General features: G+C 42.7%; 1 protein-coding gene across 1 annotated transcript in view; it reads left to right on the top strand.

Moving 5' to 3' along the window:
• The first annotated feature begins 2285 nt into the window (after positions 1-2285).
• LOC144782866 (HHIP-like protein 1) overlaps positions 2286-13743 on the top strand; it is a 298970-nt gene continuing 287512 nt past the window's right edge. The window contains exon 1 of the mRNA XM_078662124.1: positions 2286-2696. Coding sequence (XP_078518250.1) covers positions 2418-2696 — 279 coding nt within the window. The 5' untranslated portion in view covers positions 2286-2417. The remainder of the gene's footprint in view (positions 2697-13743) is intronic.

Raw genomic sequence — 13743 nt, 5'->3', positions numbered from 1 at the left:
GAGCCAAGGGCCACGGTAAGAGTTATTAGTGTCCCGCTACTTTAAAGGAAGCTTTCCCAGACAGAGCGCTGAAGATTAATTTATTTGCAAAAGCGCCCCGTGCATTGCTTTCATATTAATTGCGGCGTTGCCCCTTTCCTTAGTCACGGCTCGTCTGAAGAAAGGGGCATGGCCGCAATTAATGTGAATATGTGCAAGTAAACAAGGACCCCCTGATTTGGATCAATTTCCTGGGTCAGGGCAAAACAGTGTATGTGAGTAAAATACCCAGGCAAATCCTCAATCGAACACTAGGACATAAGCAATGACATTAGCTCACAAGGATTTTTGAGAAAATAATCAAAAAAACGTTTTGCACATTTAGTGTATTTTAATTTCAATTATACAACATAATTCAATGATAAAAAGAGATTTTAAATACATTTATGTCAATACATGATAAAATATTCCAGCATTATATCATATGCATCAGTTTACACATGAGTAGGTACATATATGTTACAATAAAAAGACAGGAAACCACCTTTTTATTGTAACATATATGTACCTACTCATGTGTAAACTGATGCATATGATATAATGCTGGAATATTTTATCATGTATTGACATAAATGTATTTAAAATCTCTTTTTATCATTGAATTATGTTGTATAATTGAAATTAAAATACACTAAATGTGCAAAACGTTTTTTTGATTATTTTCTCAAAAATCCTTGTGAGCTAATGTCATTGCTTATGTCCTAGTGTTCGATTGAGGATTTGCCTGGGTATTTTACTCACATACGCAATTAATGTGAAAGCATGTCATCAGTAAACAAGGCAGCGCTGGGAGGGGGGCTGGGCACGAAGGAAGGAGAAATGCGAGTCACGGCCGGAGGCCGGCTGTGAAAACAATGCAGCGCTGGGAGGGAGGCTGGGCAGAAATGCGAGTCACGGCCTGGCGGCCGTGAAGTGTGAACCAGTGGGCGGGGAGGCAGGAGCAAATGGTAAGGGGAGCCTTTGAAGAGCAAGACAGGGGGATAGAAGCGCGGTCACGAGCACGTGCACTTCTACAAATCTGCATCGTGAAGTCAGCTTTGTGGTTTGACTGCAATAGGTCTCTCTGCGAGACCTAAAAATGGGGGGGAGCCACGGCCACCTGCCAATTACATCAAGGGAGCCACAGGTCAAAAAAGTTTGGGAACCACTGCCTTAGGGCATGTATGTGTGCCACATGTGCACCCATGCACTATTCAGGGGTGCAACAGGGTGTCAATGTGACACCCTGCCACCCTTGAAAGTGTTCCCCCTATTAACGATTTGCCAATCCTTAGTTAGCATATTAACGAACACATATGAACTGCCAAAAGTTTCAATTGTTTTTATCTATACATGCACGGTATGAGACGGGAATGTGGGTGTTCCAGGGAATAAGAATTTCCCCAGGTGTAAAAAGGCATATAATCGTTGCCTGTACTCTCGTACCCAGGAAGTGCACGCAAAAATGATTCTGCAGAAGAAAGCAGCAAGCAGTATTCCAGGGTGGGGATGTGGAAGGAACTTTCCCATATTTAGGCCCTCGTGAGTAACCTCTCAATAGCTCGGCTATTGCCAGAACATAAAATTACTGTCGCCAGGAGTCCAGGTATTTCATGGCCTAGAAAATAATGAGGACTACACCTTTTTGGGGAATAACCGAGAAATGTGTTTCAGCGTGTGCCAGTTCCTGAATGTCTCCCCCCCCCCCCCCCCCACCACCCCCCTACCCCCCTAGGAGTTTCACTCTGACATGTCATCTACTTTCAGCAGCAGAAATCTCCATGTGAAAACTAAAAACTTACAATTCTGATGTACCTAATAACTCCAGTTTCTGGACCACTGGGAATTTGTATACTTAATATACCGGTCACAATGGGTGGGGAAAAATAATTTACTGGTGGGGGACAAGGGAAGTAAAGTGTGGAAATACACATTTGAAGCAAATAAAATGTACGCATGGGGAATTTTCCTTATAGTGCTTTTTCGTTAAAAAGGGAGAGTTTGAAAATGGGCTAAAAGCCAACAAATGTGCCAGCCACTTATACTTAATGGGCACACGAGGCTAAAGCAGGGCATTTAAACCCCCATGGAAAGCAGCACGCTTACACAGCACTCCTTGAGGGATGGGGCAAGAGTCAACAGCATCCTGTCATTCCATATAGTGATCAATTAGGAGCGGGGGCTCGGTTACTGTAAACGCTCGCTGCACATTCCCAGCTGTCTCACGTGAGCCACCCACCCCTTCGCTCTGATTTCTCCTTTATACATCAGCACCGGTCCAACTCTCGACCAAACTGTGGAAAAGACACGTCCCGTGACGGAAGCGGCGCAGCCTGCGGGTCTTTCTGAGTCCGGATCCCAGCCGAGGAGGAGGAGGGGGACAGGCTCCGAGCACTCCCATGACGCCCTGCAGCCTGAGCGGCGCCCTCGGTGGGCTGCTGGCCCTGCTCCTCATGGGCCCCGTGGACTATGGCAGCGGCCACCCGCAGTGCCTGGACTACAAGCCCCCTTTCCAGCCCCCCAAGCCCTTGTCGTTTTGTTCCATGTACTCCGGGTTCGGCTGTTGTGACTCGCGCCAGGATGCCGAGCTCTCGCGCAGGTTCGACTACGTCACGGACTTCCTGGACCAGCCCGGGGTGCAGCGCTGCGGCAGGTACATCCGAGACATCCTGTGTCAGGTGAGCCCTGCGCGCGCACGCTAATGATGTTTAGCGCCCCCTCCTGCCAGGGAAGAATTATGAGTGTTGTAGTAGTGCTGGCGGTCCGTTTTAAGAAGCAGAAATTCAGTGTGTGCCGTTACTCCGTGTCTCGAAACCCATATAACGATTCCCTTTTGTACTGTATGTATATGTACAAATACCATAAATAAATATAAAAAAGAAAAAAAAAGAAACTGTAACTGTAGTTACATTTATATAGCGCATACTACCCCTGACAAAGCGTCAAAGCACTTTTTTTGGCGAGTAGCACGCTACTCCGGAACCCATAAAGGCTTAATGGTGAATTAGTATAGTGAAATCTGAAAGTAATTTGAGTGGTGGATATGCTAGTCTAAAGATCGCTGAGGGTTTCCTGAGTAAATATGAGACTTTTGTTTTCCTATTTGAAGATAATACATTCTCCACATAGAACTTCTGGCTTGGGATGTCAGAGATCCCACATACTTTCCACAACCAAGAATCCGAAATTGTAGGTTTATTTTAACAGTGCAGTGTATTTTATTCATGGCACTGGAAACATTTACTCCTGCAAATTAGGGAATACAATGCTTCTTCTATTGGTTGTCCTAGAATCTTTAAACCAAAAAGTGATGACTCTCTCCCGTGCCAACCTTTATACTAAGCGACTGCATGTCTGCTGAACTGAGGTGTAATCCTAGCATAGAAACCACAGGAACTCATCGCTTTGGATACATTTTAATCCGATTTTGTTCTGCTTCAAGTTACAGTAGATGATTTCCCTTGTTTGTGTGCTCCTCTTATCATAATGGTGCCTGATTTTTGCCTCCTTCCTGCTTCTCTGCTCTCCTAGCCAGGGTCGCAATAGACCCGACCGGGGAGTGGGGAGGGCCTAACAGGCCAACCAATGGAGATAGGGCTAACATTTCAAATAATAAGTGATTTGGCAACTAAAAATCATCTTCTACAGATTACAATACAAAGTATTTTAGGACCAGTTTTTGCAAGGTTATTTAAAGACAATGACCCATTTTTTCCATTTTTTCCATTGGCATTTAGATTACCATAGAACAGTTAAATAATGCATGGACCTTGCGCCATACAGGATGCTTAACATAGTGGATTTAAAATCTGCATTTGATCTCGTCCCAAGGGAGAAACTGTGGAGGGCATTATTGAAAATGGGGATGCCTCACTGTTTGGTTGCTATTTTGGTCAAACTACATGAACATACATATGCTCAGGTTCGTTGGGGCAAACCGGGTGAAACCACAGAAAGGTTTAAGGTCAGCAAAGGGGTTTGCATGGGGTGCTTGCTGGCTCCCACCCTGTTTTCCATATTTATAAAAGGGGTGGTTCAGTACTTTGAGAATCATCCAACTGATGCCCCAATTTTAGCTGGCAAGAAAGTACCACTGCTCATGTTCGCAGACGACACCCTGCTCATATCCAAAACGAGACAGGGCCTACAGTTGGCACTGTCTCGCTTTGAGGTGTTTTGCCGTGAACATGAGCTAGTGGTCAATGTAGGGAAGACAAAGTTCATGGTGCTCCATAGGTCCAAGCCAGTTAAGGCGAGTGTTTAGATGGATGGCGCCTTACTGGAGCAAACAGATGTCTTTACCTACTTGGGTGTCACATTTAATGATAAATTAAGTTGGAAACCCCAAGTTGAAATGCTAGCGCTAAAGTACGCCCAGCTGGCCGGTGCCCTGGTTAAGGAGCATAGGCTGTCTTTAACTAAACCTATAGCCCCTATTGTGAAGATATATACAACCAAAATTAGCCCAGCTATATTGTATGGTGCAGAAATCTGGGGATTTAGTAATCTATCCCCTCTTTCATCAGCCCAAAATAAGTTCATGAGATTGTTAATAGGTTTGCTGCAATCGTCCCCCCTTTTACCACTGTTTCTTGATCTTGGCTGTCACGCACTTGTAGATGTAGCGCGCTACAGACCACTTGCTTTCTGGAAGCGCCTTTGGACCACCCCGGAACTTTCCTTGTATGCTAAGGCTTTAGTGGAAGTGAGGGGGATGAGTCGTTCACATAAGATCCCATGGTTGTCTGCAATAAGGTCTCTGCTGGTTGATATGGGGATGAAGAACCTATGGGAAAACCCAGATACTGCAGAATTTCCCTTGAAAAAGTCCTTTAGAGCAGTTTACTGGGAGCTGGTCAAAATTAAGAGATTTTCCTCCCATGTCTCCCAGTCACTGCCAAGGGATTTCCTCGAACTAAAAGATGAAACTCTCTTGGGAGGATATTGGGATCTTATTACGAAGCCTCATGATCGCAAATTGTACCACCAGTTTAGGATAGGTACCTTGCCCCTATGCTGGTTGACATCCAAATGGAATTCTGTAAGTAGCGATAAGTGCATATTTTGCCATGATCTCATTAAAAGTATTGATAATTTTTTATTTGTCTGCCCTGCCTACCACCAGCCGAGCAGCATCTGGTTGAAACTAGTCTGTGTGGCTCTGAATACAAGATCAGCAATGGTTGCTAAGAGAATACTGAAATCAGACACTACAAACCTTGTCGTAATTGGTGTATCAAAGTTCTTGAGCTGGGCGTGGGCCTTACGTAATAAAATGGGGGGGGGGCAAAGTAGTAAGGTTAATGATGAAATAGAGGACTTTTTAGCAGTGGTCAGAGTTTGATTATTCTTAAGCCTTTTTGCGGAGCTATATATTTAATCCTTTTTTAAGATATCTTTTTAATATGTATTTATTCATACATTAACTTATTAATTATTGTCATTGTAATATAGCTTAGGTTTTAGATTTAGAGTATGATGATGTATTTTAAATGATGATTTTGATTATTGTTTTATTCTGGAAACTCTTGTCTTTTATGATCAATAATCACAATAAAGACTTAATCCCTGACTGGCTTAACATAGTACAATGTAATTCATTGTATTATAAAATATAAACCTTAATATGAGGACAAGAATTACACATTACAACCCAACATAGTATATGGATCAGATGGTGTAAGAAAGGCACGGATAGCAATGCCACATAGGACTAGATAATTGGTACAGATGCCAAAGAGCATATTATTGATAGTCAATGGAGTTACCCAAGTTTATATACAATAATTATCTCTATAACAATAAGGTATAATATGTCTGTGCCTTTGATAGTTTCTTTTAATAGATCTATTTGTAGTTATATCAGGAAACAGTCTGTAGTCATTTACAGGGGTGGCACCATATAGTGAGATGCACTCAAGGTGTAGCAACCAACCGTATCAAGAAACCAGTGTATGTAGTGAGGGGGGAAGAGGGGGAGTGGGGTGTGAGGAATTTTCAGGTACACCCCATATGCATCGTAGGGGCCAATGCAAGTTTGTGACCTATATGTCTATTATTTTCCCTATAGAGCAGCAAACTTGTCTAAAGTGACCCAGATTCCAGGAGAGGTCTGAGGGAAGGTCAATTTATTTGCATTTGAATTATGTGCACTTCTTAGGAAAGAGACCAATGCCCATCATGTATGATAAGAAATGTGGTTAAACGATTTCCATTCAGATAGAATGACCATTACAGCAACCATTTGGAGTTGGTCCAGTAGGGCCATATCAGTACTGCATAGAGCAATCATAGCTTTAGATGCCCATGGGCCTAATATTACTGTTGCATAGTCTAAAGCTATCTGAGTGTGGAAAATTGCTGTCAATTAGGACTGGAAAGGGTCCCAGTAAGGTTTGAGAAGCCAGCAGTGATAGAACATATGCTGGTGGGAGCCAGTCTCATCTTTGCAATTTCAACATTTGTCGACTTCACAGAGCTTTAATTTATGTAGCCTAGATGGTGTCCAGTACAGAATGTTCATAGCAAAGTATTTTGCTTGGAACATAGAGGGATACATTTTATTCAAGGCTAGTTTATTGATGTTTCGCTAATTTTCCTCTGAAATGTGTCCAATTGTTTCTGTATCAAAATGTTTGGCCCATTTAATAGCAAGAGAAGACTGTTATAAAGGGGGGTGGTATAGATTGCCCTGTATATTTTGAAGGAAATTTGGCCAGACCTAAGCTAGCTCAATAAGCGTCCTGATAAGTAGGGATAAACAGGCCTGCGAAGTTTGGATAGTTTGACATATAACTTTAGAAAAGTATAGACGTCTGGTGTTGAAAAGTTGTAAGTTTGAGCTAAGGTAGAGAAGGGAAAGGGGGGCAGTTCTCATCATCAAATAGACTTTTAATTTGTAAGATGGCCTTGGATGCCCAAGACTCCAGAGAGAGATTAGCTATAACAATTCTAGTTTTGGAATTATATCAGAGTGCTGTTAGCATGGTGTTTTGTAATGGTGTCTGCATGAGTTTATCCAACCTTTTAAAAGCCCCTATATTGTTAGAAAACATCATCTGTGATAGAGGAGCATTACATTTTGGCATCGTAAGGATGGCAGAAAGAATAAATGGAGCGCACAAAGCAGTCTCTCTTTCCACCCATCGTGGTGGGTACTTGGAAGAAGGTGCAAACCAGAGAGCACCTTGAACAGCTAAGACTGCTGATTGATATAGACTCAAGTTGGGGAGGTTACAGCCCCCCAAAGAGATATCCTTCCTGAAGACTTTGTATGAGATACGTGCTCTCTTGTCCCTCCAGAGGAATTTAAGAAGTTAATCTATCAATGTCTTGGAAGAAAGAGGTTGACATATTGAAGGGGAGCATGGCCGAAATAAAGTTTATGATAGATGTGCTCATAATTTTGAGACTTTGGATTCTACCCCACCATGAGATAATTTTAGGAGGCCACGAAGTTAGTACGTTTCTGATTTTGGAGATGGTCTGTGTTTCATTCAGTGCAAGAGAATCGGCTAAGTCTTTACCAAATCAGATTCCCAGATATTTATGATGACTTGGCTGCCATTTAAGGCTGGAGTCGCTCAAGTGGTAGGAGAAGCAAAGAGAATTTAGTGGAAAGACGTCTGTCTTGTCCATGTTTAAAAAGTAACCAGAGGCCAAGTAAAACACCTGGATAATTCCCGAGATGCTAGGGATTGCTTTCTCAATGTCTTTGCTGAATATTAGAACGTCATCCGCGTAAGCTATGGTTTGGTACGATTTGTACCCAAATTGCAGCCCTCGAATCTCCTGGGACGAATTTAGTAAGGTGAGATGAGGGTCGATGGCGAGAAGAAATAAGAGATGGGAGAGAGGGCAACCCTGTTGCGTGCCGTGATGGAGATTGAAAAAGGAGGAGGTGTGAACATTGATTCTAATGTTAGTTTAGGGTTGGCGTAAAGGGCGATAATCATAGTGATGAATGACGTACCTAAATTATGTGAGCCCAGTACTAAATGAAGAAAAAGCCAAGATACTTTATCGAAATCCTTTTCGGTAGCCAGTGCAATGGTGACAGTTGGGGTAGTGGAGAGACAAGAGTTTTAAATTACATGACAAAAGGTTTGTATATTATCCCTACAGAGCCTTCCCTTTATAAAACACGCTTGTGAATCATGTATTCAAGACTATATAATGGGCGCCAATCTCTCGGCAAGAATTTTTGAAAAGATTTTAGCTTCCATGTTTAATAGCGATTTAGGCCAAATTTCTTTTGGATCAGAGTAATCCCAATCCTCTTTTGGGATGACCACTATTGTTGCTTTGGTTGACGTACATGAAACTTCACCGGTGAGGTAAAGTGGTCCAGTGTATTTTTCAGCCAAGCCACATGTGTGCTTTGGAAGGTCTTATAGAAATCAATGGTGAACCAACCACAACCCGGAGCTTTACCTGATCGCATTGATTTTATTGCGCTAGTAACATCATCTAATGAGATGAGTTAATCCAGGCGTTCTCTCTGTAACTCAGTGACAGGTCTCATGGGAATGGATTTAAGATAATCTAAACAGGCAATCTTATCTATGGAGTTCTGGGGCGTATATAGTTTCACGTAAAATTTCCTAAAAATATCTACTATTTCTTTGGTTTTAAATTATAGAGAACCATCTGTATCCTTCATTGATGAGATCGGATCTCTACTAGTTTTAAACTTCAGTGTGTTAGCCAGGTTTCTACCAGCTCTGTTTCTGAAAAGGAGATTTTTAGATTGTTGTGCTTGAACTTGAAGATGAGCATTTTGCTGACAATGGAGTTAAACACGTATTTAGGTTGTTTAATGTCCTGTAGTAAACATGTGTCTTTGGAATGTCTAAAATTGCTTTCCTTCTCTTTTGTTTCTGACTCCAAGGATTGTAATAGATTTTTAATGTCAATATTTTTTTTGCCATTCGCTTGGTAATTTGTCCTCTGATAACACATTTAAGCAAATCCCAGAGGATCACCAGAGAGGAGACTGGTAGCTCATTTTCTTTAAAAAAAAAAGTTCAATCTCATTATTAATATCTGAGACATCAGCCTCACTCTCCAGAATCTCTGAATTCAACCTTCATAGTCAAGATCCCGAGTTATCTGCTCCTCTTTGTAACAACAAGGAGATGACAGCATGATAGAAGATGGAATGGATCTTAGGGTCAGGAGTATCTCTGAGAAGAGATGCCTTTTGGATTATGAAGTCTCCAAGCATCATGGAGATGATTTGTTGCGCATAAGTTAGTCATTTGTTTGTGAGCTCTAGAGGGTCGGAAATTGAAGGTAGAGTGCCTATCAATAATTGGATCTAACAGAAGATTAAAATCTAGGATCAATTGAGCTTCTTTTGGAATATTATTACGTTTTTTATTGAGAGAGAGAGACAGAAATACGGGTCATCAATAGTCAATATTTGGGGCGTAAACGTTAATTATGTATAAGTCTTTTACACCATTATTTAGCCTGGATAGCAGCCAAAGGCCATTAGAATCATGTTCCAATGGAATACTAGAAAGGCCCGACTTTTTGGAAAGAAGGGTGAGGACTCATTTTTTCTTCCCTTGTGCTTCAGAGCATGTGACATCAGCTACCCAACACTTTCTCATGAGGAGAGCTGTATTGAAACCAATTTTGGTTTCCTGTAAAAGTACTATGTCCCCACTTAGACCTCTACAGTAATCTACAAATGTGGTTCTTTTCGCTGGATGATTTAGTCCGTTGGTATTAATGGAGATTATATTAAGAGAAGCCATTAGGGAGCAGTTGGAGATACCGGTGTCCCGCTCAGAAATTGGCACCAAGAGATTGTACTCCTGCTTAAGAATGAAAGTAGTCAGTTAGGTGTTGCATGGCTATTACATTTCTCACTAGTGCTGAGTAGAGGGGGAGAAGAAGACCATGGAATGGAGTATGGGAAAAACATAATACAATTTGAGACCACGTGGGCATCGGGGAAACCAGAGAATCCCTCCAGTCCTCTGCCCTCCTGGGGAAGTCTGTAAGAGACAAAAAGCATAGGTGTATCGTGTAGGAGCACAGAGGAGGCAGCCCAGGGCCCGGTGGACCCCACAGACCAGACATATAGAGGATGCCATAGCATTTGCAGCCATTAACTGCCCTGAAACAACATATCACAATGCATAATATATAAAATGTATGGAGCAGCAGCCAGTTCTCAATTGCTCCTCCCCATGAAGAAACACGTCCAGCTCAGCATTAGAGGTTACGAGGTCATCTTTAATTGTGACTGGCTATGAACAGACGTGAAGGCCCTGGGGAGAACGGGATTCAGATTCTGAAGCATTATGTGGTCGTAGTGGACTCACATCTCAAGTGAAAGGTGTGAGTGGGAGGCAGCCATTGTCCATTGATCCTACCCCGAGGACAAAGACATAAAATGGTTGTAACAAAGAGAGAGCACAAAGTTTGCACAGTGTTAGACCAACAATTCTGAGAATATTCTACATGTCTGAGAGATACTTGCTAGGGAGACAAGAAAAATGCATAACCAAGGAAGTACAATTCAAGCAATGTCAACTTAGGGATATAATAATCCACCAAATCATGGAAGAATGATGAGTATCCAAGGATTAATTGGAGCCAAAATACATCACAGACTAAAGTCATAACTGAACCGATCTTAGGGTGGGTTGAGGAGGTAACTCTCAACCGGTAACCTTTCATGAGAACAAAAAGATATATATCAGCAATGTCACAAAAAGAACATCACATCATGAGTTCAAAACCTTCAGTTTTCCGAAAGAGAACACTTAGATGTACCGTATGTGGAGAACAGAGGACACATACCCAAAGAACCTTGAGCTTAGAGTAGCTAGCATTTCAACTATATGTATAAAGGGAACGAGACACATCACATTATTGTGCACACCACTCAAGCAGTTAGCAGATGCAGTACAATGTTCGCTTAAGAAACACCTGGAAGAGAACCTGAATCTTATTTGTTATCTAAGAATGTGGTTAAATCCAAAGTCTCTGTAAAAATGTGAGGAAGACCCTTGAAGATAATTCTGAACTTGGATGGACCTGAGAATGAGAAAGGGATCTGCATCTCCATGAGCCTTTGCCAAAGAGCCAAAACTATTTTGTGACGTATCACTGTATCTCTTGTAAAGTCTTGTGAGATTGAAATTCTGTGACCCCCCCACGTAATGGATCTGATCTTCTTTATTCGTGCCAGAATTTGTTCGGTATGTTGCTGGCGTAGCGGTTTGGAAATTAGAGGTCTTATTTCTGAATGTTGGTATTCCTCTGAGCTCTCTCGATCTCAAAATCTTTAACAAATGTTATTTAGAGTACTTCTAGGATCCAGGAAATTAGGAAGTCATCAAACAAACTATTAGAGTTTTCAATCTCTTAAGGCAGTCCAAAAGTGTACAGATTTCTGCATTTGTTACGGTCCTCCTGATCAGTGAGGTCGCTTCTCAATGCTGAAAGAGAACGTTCTAAGAAATGTAGCATCTTGTCCTGAGTGTTGGTGAAGTCCTGCTAAGTGCTGATCCTCGTTTCAGCATTAGACATCCTGATGGTTAAGTCTTGTAGATCTTTACATATGCCAGCTACTTCTATTTGAAGTAGATCAGGGTTTGTTTTGGTACTTTCCACAATGTCATGTACCGAGTTTAGTTTCAGTCGAATTGCCTCTAGTGTGGATGAATCAGGGCTACCTTTCACTGGGGATTTCGGGATCGGAGGAGACTGTTTAGATTGCTTGAGGTTCGCTTTGGTATCTCTTTAGGGTTATTTTCTTCAATTTCAGCCATAATGTACCCTTGATGGCCTGTAGAGCCCAGATGGTTAGGAAAGATTTTTGAATTGAAATTTGTGCTAATATGACTTTCCAAGATAGGGTAGCCCACTTACTGAAACATAGCCTTGTTCTTCGTGGTTCCCCCCTTGCACCAGCCACAATGCTAGTCTTCAGAGCGGAGTAGCCCGTCTGAGGGGAACCAACTAGCACCTTCCTGGTAGTCTCTAAGAAGCCTGCTGAAAGTGGGACACCGGGCAACCACTGACAGCAATGGTAACTCTCAAGATAAAAAACAGTGGCCCTGAAAGAGATCCCACAACTATTACATTGAACCTAAGTGGCGTGGTTTTGATACGTAAGCTGCAAACACCCCCTCCTAACAGGCTCTTGCTAAGAATAGCACTGAGGAGTATACATCAGGCTGTCTTCAGAGTGGATATAGCAGCATGGAGCTGAAGCATTCAGGATTGGTCAGGCCTGATCAGCGCTTTCCAACCAATTGCACTCCTATTTGAGGGAGAGCCTACACAGCTCATTATAGGCATACTTCCATGTAAGTTGTACTCTCCTTGCCACACTGTGAGCTCATCGAGAGGACCCCTCAAAGTTAATAAGAACACTCCGCGGGTTCAGGTACCGTGAGGAGAGTGGAGCCTCTGAGTGAAGGAAAAACGGGCGCCGCCATTTTGACGCACCAAATTAAACTGGTGTTCTGCCAGTAAGAAAAAACTGAAAGAGCTTGTTGGGCATTTACCAATTGGTTTGCTGGCTTCAATATTTCTCTGCATACCCAGTGGATGCATGTTTAATGGCTTCAAGGATATGCTGTGTGTATATAACTCAAAACAATCCTAACAAGGGGGGGGGGGGACGGTGGCAGCTTCTTCCCGACTCCGCTTGGCGCCATACTCTGAGCATAGTTGCTCTTTCAGGGCCAGATGTAGGTAGGCATTTACCGGTCGGTAACGGCCGAATTCGGCCGTTACCGACCGGTAAATGCAATTTGAGATGTAGGGCCCTGTATTTTACAGACTCGGTAAATTTACCGATAGGTAAATTTACCGATTATGTAAAATACCGAGTCGGTATTTTTACTGAATCGGGAAAATTGATATGTAGGTGGGACTCTTCTGAGTCCCACAAGCATTAAAAAATCGGTATTTTACCATCAAATACTATTTGATGGTAAAATACCGATTCTGGTGTGCTTGCACATGTGTGCATGCACACCTATGCCATATGACAGGCAGACCTGCCCTTAGGGCAGGTATGCCTGCCACATGGCACCCGAGCCTCTTTTGGGGGTGCCAGAGGGTGTCAAAGTGACACCCCCTGCACCCTTGTGACAATCGGTATTTACCGATGCGGTAAATACCGACCGGTAAATGCCCAATCATTCCTATGGCCTTCAAAGTCCATAGGAATGAATGGGCATTTACCGGTCGGTATTTACCGCATCGGTAAATACCGAATGTTTCCGATTCGGTAAATGCACATCTGTATTTACCTACATCTCGGTACTTTTATTTTACCACTTCTTAAATACCGAGTCGGTATGATGCGGTATTTAAGAGGTGGTAAAATAAAATTTACCTACATCTGGCCCTCAGTGTTTTAATATCTAAATCGGCTCCGTGAGCTTATGGAAATTTTATGTTTAAAAGTTGCATTTATTTTTAAATTGGATTGAAACTGAACTTATTAGTGGCACGCTGTTCAAAATACCGCATACTCACACGCATTTGAGGGACCAGCTCCTACGGTAGCTCGACCTGTGCCTGCACGCCCGGTCCGACCCTCTACCCAATCACGGGTGCGGAAGGCGGGGCAGAGCCAGGCACATTCAGGGGGGCGAGCGGTTAGCGCTCTAGCTCTCCCCTACTCGAGGGATATAAAGGTAGCGAGGAGGCACCTGATTTTGCGGTAAGGGGGACGGTGGCAGCTTC

Source organism: Lissotriton helveticus, chromosome 9, assembly GCF_964261635.1.
Source record: "Lissotriton helveticus chromosome 9, aLisHel1.1, whole genome shotgun sequence".
Classification (NCBI taxonomy): Eukaryota; Metazoa; Chordata; class Amphibia; order Caudata; family Salamandridae; genus Lissotriton; species Lissotriton helveticus.
The sequence above is the reverse complement of the archived record's forward strand: the minus strand, read 5'-3'. Positions and strand labels throughout refer to the sequence as shown.